General features: G+C 42.5%; 1 protein-coding gene across 3 annotated transcripts in view; it reads left to right on the top strand.

The window, feature by feature from the left end:
- Positions 1-16755, top strand: part of CFAP206 (cilia and flagella associated protein 206) — a 357566-nt gene that overhangs the window by 121608 nt on the left and 219203 nt on the right. For all 3 annotated transcript variants that reach the window (XM_069235563.1, XM_069235562.1, XM_069235560.1), the window contains exons 2-3: positions 5032-5139; positions 7936-8019. In XM_069235563.1, coding sequence (XP_069091664.1) covers positions 5032-5139; positions 7936-8019 — 192 coding nt within the window. The remainder of the gene's footprint in view (positions 1-5031; positions 5140-7935; positions 8020-16755) is intronic.

The following is a 16755-nucleotide window of genomic DNA, read 5'->3' as shown; positions in this document are numbered from 1 at the left end:
CCAAGTGTGGCTCCAGGCAATAAAGAGATTCCTACAACCTCCTGTCCAGTGTGCATTCATCACAGCACCCCTTAGTGCCACTATAATTAAGGTTACTTTATACATCACATGTGGAAATTGTTTGGCAATTATTTTTTTAATTTCACCAGCTTGGAAAGCACATATAAATAAACTCATCTGCATAATCATTAACAATTGCCTCAGACATTGGAGCAAAATGTTTGCTTGAGACTTATTAAAAGTTAAAGTTTGAGAGCCATGAACAAAATTAAAATCATTAAGGATCCAAAAAACATGATATGCATGTCTAAGCAAAGCCATTATCAATACACATTGTGCTATTTCATTTACTACTCTGGCAACATTACTTTACGTACCAACACTTATGAAGTCAGCTTTACTAACCATTCTGAGTCACCTACAACTGAGCGTAATCAAGTTTTATACATTCACTCTAAGGAATGTTTATCAGAACAACATTACAAATACAGCAGGCTGTTACTGAAGTTAAAGCCAAATATCCATGCTGGAGGACACTTCTGTCAATATTGCAGAAGCAGTCCAATCTTTAGAATTGAATCTCGGAATAGCACTGAACTGGATTAAAGCTCAGAAATTAAGATGAAGTAACATAAGGTTAATTGGTGTACATGAGGGAAGTTATGTAGGGATATTAGAACAATATGGGGACTCTGTATTTCAAACGCTGCTTTACACAGAAGTTAACGTCTTGAATGGTGCCTACAGACTCTTCTTGAAGGATTCCCAATGTGCGATGAAGTTCATCGAAAAAGAATTGTAGGCAGCCAGAGAAGTTGAGTGGTTTCCCGAAGTAAGTAAATGAGTGGAAATACAAGAACATTTCTTGTGCTGCCAGATGTGGGAACTCTCCCTTTGCCCTTTCTTTAAGGTTTTGAGTATGACTCCCATTTTCTTTTTTTAACATGTATTAGCAATAGCACTCTCTAGAAAAAAGGATTGCTTTGCTACAGAAAAAAACCTTTTGTTGGATTCACTGGTAAGATTCAAGTTGACTTCAGAATTTCACCTGCTCTGTTTTCTGGCTTTCTGTTACTGGTAGAGATTGTATCAGTATCTACATCTCTTCTGAATTTGGAGTACTTTTTCAAATATTTTTCTTTCTGGTTTTGACTTTGTAGGTTTGCCTTTGACAATGGGTACTTGTAGGACAGCACATCACTAGCAGAATTAATTCTTACATGTATTGAAAGCTACTAATTTCCTGCATTTGCTGTCAGAACCCTGGCATAATAATTAGGGGTGACTGAAATGTTTGGACTTTCAGTTAGTCTAATGTTCTTAATATTTTTCTAGGGCAACAAAGCTTAAAATTACAGGATTTTAAGTAACGTTTCAGTAACATACCTATTGCTGGAGGGATCAGCTCTTGATGTGAAAACATCCCCAGTGGACTATGGGTCTGGATCAGTATAATGCCATTCACTGTGCGGGATCTTATAGACCACAGCAACATCCAGACCAACCGTATCGAAATGGTGATAGTATGCTTCCACCTTACAGTTTCCAGAACGATACTTACGTTTCGGTAGCACCACAAAGGAAAAAAGCACTAGGGAACAATAGGGTTCTAAACAAGAACACATTATAATAGTGGGTCTAGTGCCTGTTTATTGCCAAGTGCTATAACATCCACTGGGGGAGAACCTATGGAGTCCTGTCCTCTATCAGTTGATTGAATCCAAGAAAATGTCCTAGGCCAAAATGATGTTAGACCTAACATGGAAGCCTGTGTTCACCCAGACAGTTTTTTTTAATAAAGCTCAACCTAAAGGCATTAAAGTGCTTTACATGAGCACCAGTTACTTTGCACAAGGTCAGATTCATGTACATTTTTAGGCACAGGGAGATAAAGTGATTTGGGCATAATCATTGGATGTTGAGCCAACTCTGTGGCTCGAACCTAGTATCCCAGTTCCAAAGTCAGATGCTATAGTCGTAACACCACAGCCTCAGCCTATTTCAACAACAACACATTTTAGGACATCACATTCGGGCCAGCAGTAGACCCCTAGGCCTTCACCAGTGTGTGATTAGCAGAAAGCATCACCAAGTAAACAAACTCACTTTAAGCCTATGCCTTCTTGGGTTGTGTGATAGAATTTATCATGCTCAACCCTACATCAGTAAAACCTTACATGTTTGTTGGGATATATTTTACAAAGTTGATAACGAGTAAAATAGGTTTGGTAGCCAAAGCAAACTGCAAGAGTTTAAAACAACCATTTGAAGACACTTGCGCTGCCTACCATTTAGTCTGTCCCCAGATCTGATCACAATGTTCTAAAACCATATCATTTTCCCATTGTGGTTTAAGGTCAAGCAGTATACTCACAGCTGCATACACTTGTATTATCACATTTCTACCATTTGCTACTGAAGTGCCTTACTCTGCAGTGCTTCAATATTCTCACAAGTTCGGTACTCATTGCCGCCCTGCTGGCTGATCGGGCCTGCAAGCCTGGAGGATATTGCTTTGCTTGTACGGATCCTCGCTGCCAGGTGATTGCTCAGTAGCTTCAGCCAATTAATTACCTATAGGACAAAATTCATAGCATGGACACTATTGTATATATAAGGTATACTGAAAAATTAACTGCTTAAAACAATTGTGCAAACATCATGAATGAGACTATTCACTGGACTTTATTAGATTCTCTAAGGGTGTTTATACTATGGCTCTTAGATCCTACAAGATAAAGATGAAAGCGGCACAGACTAATTGCTTTGCTACATGCATTAACACTGCACAGAACTCCGCCAGAGATGTTTCTATAGTAATCCTCCACCAGAGAATGACTGTCAAGTCTCTCAGATTATTATTTCATTGACAAAATTGAACGTATTCATGGATTCTTTCCTGGTATATCTACCACCAGTCGTCTCAGACTTTGGATAGGTCCACTGAGAGGTACTATGACTACTCTTCTATTTTTCAAATTGAAATCTCCTTCTGACCATTCTCTGTGCATATTATGCGCTTGGAGGCTAAGACCCTTTCCCCTGCTCTAAAGGATCTCTGCAACCAAACCATTGTATCTGCCTCTGTGCCAGACAGCTGGAAGCAGGTCCTAGAACTCTCTGTACTGAGAAAAAACCCTTGGTCTTCTAATGTCAGCAATTTCAGTGCCCATCTCCTTGTTTCCCTTACTTGCTAGTGTTGCCTAAAAAGAGGTTTACCACCAATGCTTGCATTTTACAGCCCCATATTTACAGATTGGCTGAATGGAATGTGGTGAAGTTTAAATTGAGGTAACTTCCTGCCCCGAAGATTGGAAAGGAAGGACAGTTGCCCAGAATCACATGATACGTTTTGTCAGGAGTCAGTGTGGTACCTTGAAGGTGTGTTCATTTAACCATTTTGGCTGAAGATTCTGTCAGTTAACACTTGGCCTCAGTGCTGCTTGGAAGCAATGATGATCTCCAGCTTCCAATAAAGTAGATTTCACTTTTATCCTGTATTGCATCTTGCTAGAAAGTTAATGTGTGGGAGCTGAGAAGGGAAACTGTGTGTGCAGCCACCCTGTTCGTAGTCGCCGACATGATGCCAAGAGCCTACCTTGAAGCATTGTTGCTGCAATGGTCCAGAGATAATCCACTATAAAATGTGAGAACCTGAAGGAGTGTTAGAAGAAATAAATGTTTAGCCAATAGCATCTAAGGAAGAAGACAACTGTTACTAATTCAAAGAAGATACTCTGTGAGCCTACACAAAGGAATGAAGTGGATCTGCACTACATGTGTTAGAAGATCCACTCTCACTTTGACTATTGGGCATTTCAAGTGTGCACAGTAAGGCATACACGACAAAGTGGCTTGTGTTACACAAAATACTTGGTCTTGATTTGAGTGGACAAGACCATAAGACTTTTCTCACAAATCTGGGTACAGTACCATAATGTTTCATCTGTTAAGTACTAACAATGCAGCAGATGAGTCACTGATGACCCAAATGTAAATCAGTGGCCCAGCGATTAAGATGAAGAATTTGCCAGGCAATATAGTTGTAAATTGAGCAGCCTGGCACCAGAGATAAAAGAGCTGCCATATATTCCAAATGTAAAATAAGAGACTGTATATCAAGATGCTGTTAATGGCAAGCGCACAGTAGACCACACGTGGGGAATTTCCTAATGTAAGAAATGGATTGTGCCTTGTCATTAATGTGACTGCAATTTAAGAAAACGCGATGCTGAAGATAAGTTACTTTTTTATCATTGTTAATGGCCAGTTCTATACTTGAAAATGTAAACACCCGCAAAATGCCATAGGCTGATACTAAAATGTGATGGACTCTTTCGTTGAGCCAGCGCAGGAATGTGGTTGACCCACACTAGCCAGCTGCTAAAGGGGAGTGTCCCAAGGCCCCTCTGTTCATGTATATTATGTGTGTGTTCCACTGACATGAGGTCGTGCTAGACCGCTAAAGCAGCCTTTAGGCAGACCTAAAATAGGTATTTATGGTTATTTTTACTGTACTCTCCTCCTTTTCAGCACTGCCCTGGCCATTTTCATTCTTTGCCGGCACCGGAAGTGCATTGTCATGTCTTCAACCGTTCTAAAGTAGTAGGTTCATAGTGTTCTACACCTAAGAAGGAACTGCATGTTTTGTGTCCTCTCTTGATATTCTACAGTACCTGTAATGTATGAAGTATGCAAGATTTTTATTTCTTATATTTTTTAAATGAGGATTGTATTTTTTCATAACTATTGACATGTGTAATACATTTGTAATGTTAACGTGTCTTACATTTTGTGTGAGACAGCTTTCCAACTGCGCAGTTTCTGCGGCTGGTGATACAACAAGGTATTTTGCTTGGTGAGTTTGTGACTGCCATTATTTATGGAGTCACAGTACGCCATGTTAAAATACAATTGAAGAGAACAATGCAAGAAACATAGAAGAAAATAAACTCGCAGACTATGCAGTGTGTCTTAATGCTAAAGGTTGTGCTACAAAATCATCAAATATAATGTTTTCCTTTCCTCCAGATGGCTCATGCACAGGCTGAAAGCGTTATAAAGAATATAATTCGAGAAATAGCACACGAATGTGCAGCCAAGGGACAGACTGTTTCAGAAACACTTGTGGCTTTTACGGTAAGCGAAGACTAATGTGTTGCTTTATTTGAGGAGTCAGTTGTAGTGTTATCACACTAGAGATGAGACGTGCGATCTTTAATCACATTACAAAACCTGTAAAAGCTAGGATTCTCCTTAGTTTCCATGCAGTCATTTTTATTATTTATTTGAATTATTTCTTAAATAGCACCAAATGCCGGCAACAGCTTCTAACAATAATAACGCATTTTTATATGGCGCTTTTTACCTTAGATCTGTAACAAGAAACAACATTGGATTCAAGTACTGGAAATAAAAGGTAGATCTCAAAACCCAGTCAAAAGGCACGTGGATGACTCTGTGTACACAGATGAGATGATAGCCATTAACACGAGTCTTAACCCGCCTCTTGAACCTAACAATGGTTATTGCACATATGTTTCTGGAGACCTTAACATGGTTTAGTGCCAAGGAGTATTTAGGGTTTTCCCTTCTATATTCTTATTTTGTATCTCACATAGAGGAATACCTGTGGTCAGCACTGAATATTAGAAATGTCTTCATGAAATAAATGTGTCACTGATAGCCATGATCTGTCAATCTAAAGCATGTGATACTCTTGACAAGGCCCACATTTTATATATTTTATATGAAGGGTTCCACAAAAGATTCCTCTTAGGCTAATTAAAGTGCGTGAAGAGATTTTGGTCCCCAGCTTTCTTGCAGAATCTCACTCTAGTAAGAGGATGGATACGGTGAGAAATTTTAGGCCTGATGTACAAAGCAATTTTGTAATTACAAAGACTACAAATTGCAAAATCTTAGGGATGGGACTGCAAAATGGCTATTTGCTACGTACTAAGCCTATATTGTGATTATGTACCTTCAGTATTTGTCATCCACACAGTGTTTGTTAAGGGACGTATCAGTGTTTTGCGACGTAATTTGATCTCAAAACATTGAAAAGTTGACCATTTGTGAATTGGGGTGGTAACACATTTTTAAAATATAAGAGGTCCCTTTGGAAACAATTCCACTTTGTGACTGTAACAAAAAAGTCTACTGGGGAGTAGGCAGTAGTTGTTTCCTATAAGGAAATAATAAATGCAGTCCTGTTTCCTTTGCAGTCCTGTTTCCTTTGAGGAAACAGGGCTGCAATTATTAAAAACTGTTTTCTTTATTTAAATTCATCTTCGTGCAAACAGTAGCTCACCTTTATTTAAGCAGGCCGCCCAAGCAGCAATAACAACACATCATTTAACAGGGCAAAGTTCCCTGTGTGATTGAGACCTAATGTTAGAGGGCAACTCTGAGCCATGGGCAGTTCTTGTGCTTGATGTTAGGACAATATTTTTTTTCTGATTCCCTGCGCATGAGAAACTCGCACAGCTCAGGGGAGTTTGATGAAGAAGGTTACCTTGTTGTTCCTCCAATTTTGCTCCGACTTTAGCACTATTTTGATTATCTCTGTGCAGGGGTGTGCTACTTCAATGTGACCTTGTCTCCAGCGTGGTCTGATTGAACACTTGTCCACACCTCAGGACAGCTTGCAACAGTGAAGTACATCATGGAATATGTGCAGTGTGGTGGGATAGATGTGGCATTGTATTGAGTGATTGGAGATTGGAAGTTCTGTCCTATTGGAAATGAACTTGGCTCGAGAACTAAAGGTGCCCATCGTAAGCAGCTTTATCAATTGAAGGTGACCAGGTGACACCTTGGGGGAGTAAGCATCATTACGAAATGAGTGGAACAATTGCAGGTGAGGTGAGGCAAGGGGACCTTGCGTTAGGAAGATCGCTTTACTTCCTTGAAACAATGCTGCCCATATTTTCAGGTTGTTTTAATGGGCAGTATGAGGTTACCGATAATCAATGCGATTCTTGGTGGTCATATAGTAAGAAGTGAGATTAGGTCTTTTGTGTGTAGTAAGACACCATGACGTTAATTTACTGTCCTCGAACAAAGCCTTGTATCCTTTTATCCCTTTTAAAGAGGTAATATCACTATACCTGAGACCACTATATATTTAGCAAGTCATATAGTAGTGGAACAAGTATAATATGAGAGATTTGAATAGGGGATGTATTGAACTGCCTGGAGGAAATGCATTTAATGTATATTTTACACTGGTAAACGATTAAGGTTATTGTAAATCCCCACCCCTGTTTTAATTGTCAAAATGAAAAGACATCCATTAAAATAAACTTCAGAAAATCTTGTGGTGCTCAGTCTTTGTCATTCATAAAGAAATACAGAGAGTCATTTTACAGATGGCCTGGTATCTTTAGAAGCATTTCCAGTTATTACTACATGCCATATTAGCCAAACTGAATCACAAAGTTCAGGTTTGGAGCCCAAACCATGGGGTAGAGGCTGACCACAGGTAAAAAATGAGGAGCTGAGCAGCCTGATCTCAAAAGATTTCAGTGGCACTTTGCATCGTTAACCTTTTCAAAATAAATAATGAAATCCACAAGCAGAAGCAATAAAATACATCAGTGATAGTTCAAATAAACATCTTAGACGAATTGTGTTACTGTACATGTTGGTTTGTATGGCTGGCTCTTAAGTTAGAACATGTCCAGTCAACATTGGAATAAATTAACCACTTTGGAATAAGTGGCACATCATAACGTATTTCTGTAATTGCAAATTACGCCCATAACATATTTCTTTAATATGTAGATTATGTCCATAATGCTAAAGCTGACATTTTTGCAAGCATTCACAAGTATTACTTTAGACAAGCGTCTTATTCCCTAAGTTCTATTTGTACTTTCTATCGCAAATTAAAGCATGTTCCTGAATAACATTTTGTACCATTTACCGCAGGTGAAAGCTGTTGTGTTGGATTCTAGCAATGGATTTAATGTGGACAGAACCCTCACTAAAACCGATGTGCAAAAATTAATTAAGGTATTTGAGTTCTTTCGCTACTTGATTACTATTTTTATCTACTCTTAATTTGCATCAGTCCGACTTCAACAGCAATTACTGTTCGAGCTTCCCTTTTGTTTAGACACCTTTGTGTTTTGTTTTTTAGATTAAACGATATGTGTTACGTAATAGGTTTAGGATTTCAGGACTAGCCCCATATAACGAAATGTTTTTAGGACATGCTTCCCAAAATATCAGTAATAAATTATGCTGCCCATGTTGTTTAAAAATAAAACAAGTGACTTTTACTTAAATGCTTGATAAAGTATCAATAAATGAAGGATATTAAGACATCAGATTTGTATCTGTAAAGTAAGTGAAGTTTAGGCTTATGGCATTGTAACAAAAATATTTTAGTTTTAATGCTTCACTTCTCTTCCTTAATGCATTGCTTGTTTGCATGTGCAGTGGTAAGTGAGAACCCTACATGATAATGATATTCAGGGTGCTTTGGCAATATCTTCATGAAAAATATGTCAAATTTACTTGGTTGCAATTTTTATCACTTTACCAGCACCCCTGTATTTTCTTGCATAACTCTGAATCAACAGCAGGTGCACCGTATCCGTATCCTCAAACAGTAGCTTGGATGAGCATTGAAGACAAGCCCATAAGATTTTATTCAGCTTGGAACTTGGCTACAGAAGACATAAGAATCACATGCAATATAAGTCTGTGTCCATTTATATCTATACAGTTTAAAGAACAAGTGGATATTTACGGTAGCAAAAGTAGAACAGTGAAATATGACTTCTGCCCAAGGGCGTGCTGCGTCAGAAGCCAGCCTTTGGTGTCCTTTCAATTCAGCACGGTCTGCAGCTCACAGTTAGGACTTGGGGAGATGCATTCACCAGATGATCAAGTAAGGTCCCTGGACCTCCTGGGGTAGCACTATAGCTGAAGAGAGGGTGTTCTCCACCTTTGGATACCTCAGACAGTGTCAGGTGATCAAGATGGCGACACCGGTGTAGAGTGAGAAGAAGGTGTCTGAATTGAGAAAAGAGGGTGTTGAGGAGCTCAAGTTATTGCAAACAAATAGGGCAGAGCTCTCGTTGCACAAACTCAAACAAATATTCTACCCGAAAGGGAAGAAGGCTGATAAGTGGCTTACTTTAACACAGCATGTTATCTACTACATAGCACAGCTGAAAGACGCAGGCAGGAAACTAGTTACAGGTGAGATGTGAAAATAGCTGTTCTGTTCATACATTGAAAATCTTAGTCAAGGTATACATAACATAAGTCCAGGTGCCACAGATATCAAACATGGTAGTGACAGAACCTGTCATTAGTATTTAGGAGAAGGAAGTGAAATTAACAATACACTCTATAAAAGCCAACACAATATTGTGGACTCATGGTTACACAGCTAATTCATACAAAACACTTGAGGGCCATTTTGGTAAACGTCCGACCAGACTTCTAATTCTTTTACACAAGGCAGTCTTACAACTAGCAGAGTGTAGGAGGCAAATATATCCCTTGCCCCTAAATCTGGAAAAGATCCCATGGATTGCACATCTAACAAGCCCTTTGCCCTTCTAAATACTGATGCTAAATTGTTTAAAGTTTAAGTGAAAGAGGTGGGGCCAAGATGCAGGCAGCTAAGATGTGTCTGTCCGACCTCACCACCGCAAAGCACCATAAAGCGCCCTGTCCGGCAAGTACACCGACCGCCAATGACCACACCAGCCGGCAGAGACGGACCTGCGACAATTGCGGCATCATGGATGCTTCTCTCGGCCCTGCGACTGATGGTGCCCGGACAGACTCCTGAAGGCCAGAGGCCTTGACGGGCCTCATGACAGAGGCGGGCGGCCTTCTCTGGGGAGCGGCGCAGCCTACCTAATGGTGTTGGGTGGCTTGGCTACATCTAGCAGTGGAGCTGAAAGGACCTGCAGGCTTTGCCAGACTGGCTGCTGAGAGGGCCCCTGACTCTAGCCTGAAAGGAAACAGACAGTGAGGCCAGCATCAGAACAACACCCCCGGTTGAAGAGTGACTGTAGTGTCCTGCTGTACCCCCAGCCCAGGACGACTGAGTTGCACGATCGAGCTGCCCGTGGCCCGTGGTACCTGCAGGGATCTTCGGTGGTGAATACCAAATGGAGGAATCAAGAGCAGCACAGATCACGAGCTGCGACTCATCTTTGCAGGGCCTGGGCCCGCGGACCGGCACATGTTCCCAGGCCTTCTCTAAGTGGGAACTATTAACCTGCACTGTGGCCTAAGCTGCAGATTGGAGCGGCAGTGGGCCCCTTTGGTCATCTATGCACCCCAGGCTCGTCCTCACCCGGGGCCACAATAAACTGCACCGTATACTCTGCCCTGGGGCCTAGATCTCCTCCATTACAATGTCAGGAACTTAAGGGACATTGGCTGCCCTTAGGGTGATCGAGGGCTGCTGGAGTTGATGTTTGAATGGCTCCTGGTCTGATGCATGCTGTGAAAGGCCCGAGGGGCTCACTTGCTCTACATGGCCTGGGCTTCTTGACTGCAGCCAGACTGTACCTTTCGCTCCCTCCAGGTGATACCTCTTGCAGTTCATGCCCTTGTCTGGGCCTGTGAGCTACGAGGAACTGGTGGCCTATTGAAGGGGCCTTCTCCAATCTACAGTAATTTGCCTCCTTCCTCGAACATCGCTTTCTCTGCCTATATACTACACCAATCCTGAAGGCCAAAAGGGACAATACTGGGGGCAGAGGCCCAGGAATATCCTTCAGAGTGAACTCTCCGAAAGGCCTCTCAGTGTGAGGACACCCCCTCCTGCTCTTAGACTATGACAGCAGCTTCTGAGGTGCAACAATGGCTGTTTCTGTGGGGGAAGCACAGCCATGTCGATGGTCAGGGCAAAGAAGGACCGCTCTCTCTGGGACATGCATTCACGGTGAACACTGAACACCCTCATTAAACTGACAGCATGGACAGCCAAGTGGCATACTCCTTCTAGGAGGCTTTATTTGCTTCTGTATGCGAAGACTTACAGGTGGTCAAAGAGAAGCACTAGGAGAAAGGGACTTTACTTTGGAGGACAAAGAATTTGGAAGCAATGAGGAGATCAAATGGCTGCAATAGGAAGTGCTTAGGCTCCAGGAACAACAAACTGACCTGCAGGCTCACGCCAAGGACCTAGAAAATTGCTCATGGCATAATAACATCTGCATCTGAGGGATCCCGACAAATACTGAAGGAGTCAACCTGGGAGAATACGTTGGGGCTCTCTTTTGCCACATCCTGGGTGCCTCGCAGACATTGAGATAAACCTTTACTTGTTCCATTGTGTGGGTCCGCCGAAACCAATGAAAGGTCCTCCTGCAGATGTATTAGTGTGTGTTCATAACTTTTAGGTAAAGAAACCATTCTGCACAAGGCCTGTGAGCTTCACCCACTCCAGTTCAGGGGCCACGCACCTTTAGTGTATCAGGATCTAGCGACCATCACACTTCGGAAGCGGTGCAACTTTTGCCCAGTCACTGCCCACCTGAGGAACTCTGGCATCTCCTACTCCTGGGGCCATCTGTCCCAGATCATCTTCCATCTGGAAGGTAAGCTCTATCAACTCCAATCCCTCAAGGAGGTTTGCCAAGTACATGGCATCAAAGATCCCTCCCAACGGGGGGTAGCCGAGCAGCCTGGGCGGGTGCAGAAGCAACTACGATGGTGTCAGATCACACAACACTCTGACTCTGACAGTATGCGTCTGGATCCAGAGACTATAGCGCTGGAAAGAAAGTCTGTACTGATTATCTGAAGGCACTGACAAGGGTGATGCACCCTGAGATTGGGGGTCACTAGTCTCAATGTTCTCTCCTCTGGCGGGTGGGGCTGAGGGAGTCCAGTATGTTGGCACTGGTCTGATGGACTCTTCCTTAACAGGACGTTTCTTCTCCTTGAAACTTTTCCCTGATTATGACCACATCCGCGGGCTCCACAATTCACTCACTGTTTCCATGTTAGGTGTACTTATGCATGTACTTGCTGTTTGTTTTCACATTTTGTTTAGTGGGGGCACTTTCTGGGTGTTCTTACCCCTTCTAACAAAAGTCAACCCATTCCTACTCCATTCGTAGCATAGTGACTCAATGTGGGGGGCAACGCCCTATCGTCACTGTTGGACTTTTTTCCTTTTACAGTTTACCTCCTCATGGTGGCCGGCTCCATACTTGCTGGTATGACATTATGAAACTGTAGTGTTCAGAAGATACTTCCTCTGCTAGTTTGTAGTTTTGATTATTCTCTTTTCCATCTCCTCCACATATGATGTTGTTGAGGGCTAGTCTGAGGGACTGCATGTAGTGACATGACAACATGCAATTTGGGTGCTACATGAGCTATTTTAATCTCGAATAAATCACTCAGCTTTTGGAACTGCTCTTACAGTTTGGAAAAAAGCAGTAGTTAAACCATTTCTCAAAAAATCCTCTGTAAATTGAAGAGATTTAATTAATTACTTGTTTGTTTTACTGCTTTGCTGCTTAGGCAAATTACTGGGAAAACTAGCTTATATCTGATTGCAGTTTTATTTAGAAGGCATTCTGCTGGAACTCTAGTAGGCCAGTTTCCACTCTGGTGAAAGTGCCATACTGGTGGTGGTGTCTGGCAGTTGTAGTAATTTTTATTATTGTTCTGGCAAATGTCAATAAAACAATAAAGACATACAAACACAATGTTACATTTAACCCCGACCCCACCCTCCACTGACCTATGCACAGTCTTTAACACAGCCGCCCCTCAAAACCCCAGATAAAACTGGATTAGGCATCAAGTCAATATCTCTCATAAAATCATATTTGCCCCTTCTGTGGAACCTTCCACAAGGTCTAATATATCAGGTAACATGCATTATCAAATACCGGAGTTCCCAGCATTACTAACCCAGACTTATTTTTTTAAAAATTTACTCGTGCACAGGCAACATCTAACATGTTCACAAGTAGTGCGAGCACTTCGTTACGATGATGTGTATAATATTTTTAAAACAGCGGTTTTAACATTCAACATCGGATTCTATAACAGTAGAAGCAGTCTAATAAAAGGTGAATATTAAAATTTTGAGACTGTAATCCACAAGTACAATTATTATCAGAATCAGAAAGTGCATTACATTTCCCATACTTCACATAACGAAAATTCAAAGCGACCCGGAATTTTAATAACTGTAAACGTAACTGAGCATTAGGTAGTGCAGATATATATAGAAACAATCTTTGGTTATCCCAGTACTCCAGCATGTAGTTTGCTGAGGGTTTACTTGATACATAACCTAGCTCTGCCATCCTTGATTCTCTCCAACAGGCATCTTTTAACACCCCCTTCGAGAGGTGGGAGGCCTCTATGACTTTAAATTTCCCCACTTTTGGTGTTGCATCAAGTTTTCCTAATCTATTTCTGACCTGGACCACCCACCTTAGTTTATTGATTGCAATTTCACTTGCTCAGAGGACTGAGACCTTTTGGACGTCTGAGGACCAAAGTTTGTCTCAGAAGCATAAGGATGCTTTGCAGGCCAGGAAATTCAAAGCCTGCAAGTCCCCTTCCAATCTTATCGCTGGGCACATTGTGCTTTTTGGTAGCCCTAGCAATTTTTCAGGCATTTACCCTCACACTTCTCCCAACTTGCCTCTGTGCTTAAGGTCAGCAGCTCAGCCCCATATAAGCGTTGTGCAGGCACTATCATGTTATAAGCGGATAGAAGCGGGGTCCAAGATGGTCCTCCAGACGTATTTTTAAATCTTACTAATCCTCCTATAACAGAGGCTGCACATGCCTCCACACTTTCTTTATGCAAGGACTAATTTATTTTCTTAGTAAACATCATTCCTAGGTATTTATATGAGGTCACCACCTTCACCATCTTGTTGCCCAGTAACCACTTATACGGTTTCCAGTTTTTCCCAAAGGTAATTATTTTTGTTTCCTCCAAATTAACATTTAATTTGTTAGCCTCACAATCAATATTAAATCTTTCCAGTTTCCTTTGGAGGCCTACCTGAGTCAAATTTTAAGATGGCTATGTCATCTTTATAGGAGAGGCATGATATGTGCCTACCTCCAATTTTCGATGAAAGGGATTTGGTATTAGCAAGAACTCTGGGAAGGTCTGCAAGGAATAAAGTTAAAGTATGTAGGGGCCAGAACACAACCCTGCCTGAGCCCGTTACCTAATGGCATTCTTTTCAACAGTGCCTCACTTAGGTCTAACTCAACTTGAGCCAAATTCTGGGAATGCAGTTCTTGAAGTATTGCAAGTAGGGTACTGGGGATACGGTTGCCATAGCTTCTCCTGCAGAATACTACAATCCACAAGATCAAAAGCTGAGTTAAAGTTGACAAAGCGAAAAAAAAAAAGATTCCCTGTTGTTTCCATTGCCTTCTGCACAAATATCCTTAGGCTAAAGCAGTGGTCAACCGTAGAGTGCCCTTGCTTAAAGCCTACTTGTTCCATTGGTGCAATACTGTTGCACTCAATCCAGTTCTTAAAGGACAATAAAATTACCTTGGAGTACAACTTGGCTCCAACATCAAGCAGGCTTATCAAGTGAAAGTTACTCAGTCTCCTTTTTTATGTATAGGTTTAATTATTACACCCTTCCAACTTGGCAGGAAAATACCCATCCTTGTTATAAATGCAAAGACTTTGGTAAAGAAACTTGCCCACCACTTAAGGTTAGATTTTATAACAATGGCGGGTAGGTTATGTGGCCCAGCTGCCTTTGTTAGGTCAAGGGAGGATACCAATTTTGCTAAGGTTTGCTTGGATAATAAATCCAATAACTCCTCCCCCTGATTAGGCAATTTTCCTCTCTCAGCAGCCTCTCTGTCCTTATACATGTTGCATCATTATATAGCTCACCCATTTTCTGGGAGTGTACACCTCAAGGGTGAATTTGATTTGTTCCACCCTTTCTGAACTTACTTCCAAAATGTATTCATATCCTTAGCCTGGAGGATGCTGATCATAAGGTCCCAATTTGCCTGGTAGTAATCATGTTTTTTGTTCCAATCAGCGCAGCATACTCCTTCTTTATAAGACTATGGGCCTGAATTAGAGTTTGGCGGATGGGGTTACTCCGTCACAAACGTGACGGATATCCCAGCGGTCAGATTAAAACTCCATTATATGCCAAGGAAATCATAAAACGGAGGACGGGATATCTGTCACATTTGTGACGGAGTAACTCATCCGCCAAACTCTAAATCAGGCCCTATGGGGGTCATTTTGACCCTGGCGGTACGAGACCGCCAGGCCTAAAATGACGGAAGCACCGCCAACAGGCTGGCGGTGCTTCCTGGGGTATTACGACCGCGGGCGAAGCGCCACGGTCGCGCCACCGGGGCCGGCGGTATTCCGCCACATTTGCCCCGGCGGTGATAATCCACCTGGGCAGCTCTGCTAGCAGCGCTGCCCAGGGGATTACGAGTCCCCGACCGCCAGCCTTTTTCTGGCGGTTTGATCCGCCAGGAAAAGGCTGGCGGTACGGGGAGTAGTGGGGCCCCTGGGGGCCCCTGCACTGCCCATGCCTCTGGCATGGGCAGTGCAGGGGCCCCTGGACAGGGCCCCATGCGGCTTTTCACTGTCTGCTATGCAGACAGTGAAAAGCGCGACGGGTGCAACTGCACCCGTCGCACAGCTGCAACTCCGTGGGCTCCATTTGGAGCCAGCTCCTATGTTGTGGCCGAGATTCCCGCTGGGCCGGCGGGCAGAAACCAGGTTTCCGCCTGCCGGCCCAGCGGGAATCTCCTAATGACCATGGCGGGGGTGCGGCCGCATTGGCGGGCGCACTGCGGTCAAGGTCATAATGAGGGCCTATATCTTTACTTTTCATTGGAAGCCTCCGAGGAACACCTTGTTGATCTTGCTTTTCTCTGCCTCTTTCTTAAATCTAAGCACTCCTTATCCAACCACAGCTGTTTAGATTAGCAAAGGGGCTTTTCCTTTCTTTGCCTCTAGACTACACTTTCTATCTATGGAAGTCAAACATCTGACTACCTCTGCAATAGTCTCAGAGTACCAGTCCAGAACCTTAAAGCCTGGCTCCTCACCGAGCCCTAGGTTCTTAGTCACCTGATATTGCAATAAATGCAGAATGTATCTGGTTGTCAGTCATTTAGGGAAGGATACTTCCATCAGGATCACCAAATTTCTTTGCTGCGGGACAGTAAAGCCATTTTTAAGCCACAATGATCACTGCCCATGATTCTTACCACCTGAAACTTCTACATGCCTCAAAGAACCACACCTGCATAGACATATAGCACCTGATTTAGAGTTTGGAGGAGGGGGATATACCATCACAACAAACAGTGACAGATATCCCGTCCGCTGAAATATAAATCCCACAGGCTATAATGGGATCTATATTTCGGCGGACGGGATATCCAACACCGTTGTGGTGGAGTAACCTCTCTGCCAAACTCTAAATCAGGCCCATAGTCTGTTAGGCAACTCTGTTTGCCATACACAAATGTTTGGGCTGCCAACGTGTCCTCCCTGAACTGGCCGTGTAGGCAGCAAATCCTAGCTCAGAGAGAAATTTAGTTAATTGACGATCACACTTGATTGGACACACTTTGGAAATATTGCCTGGGGTATTCCATAACTTTCTAACATGTCAATGCCACTGACCTCTACCTGGACTGAGGCCAAGCGCTGATTAAGATCCTCTATAAAGAGAATAGGAGGGTCTCCAGGAATCTCTGTCAATGACGTCATATTTC

The sequence above is a fragment of the Pleurodeles waltl genome, chromosome 5 (genome assembly GCF_031143425.1).
Source record: "Pleurodeles waltl isolate 20211129_DDA chromosome 5, aPleWal1.hap1.20221129, whole genome shotgun sequence".
NCBI lineage: Eukaryota > Metazoa > Chordata > Amphibia > Caudata > Salamandridae > Pleurodeles > Pleurodeles waltl.
The sequence above is the reverse complement of the archived record's forward strand: the minus strand, read 5'-3'. Positions and strand labels throughout refer to the sequence as shown.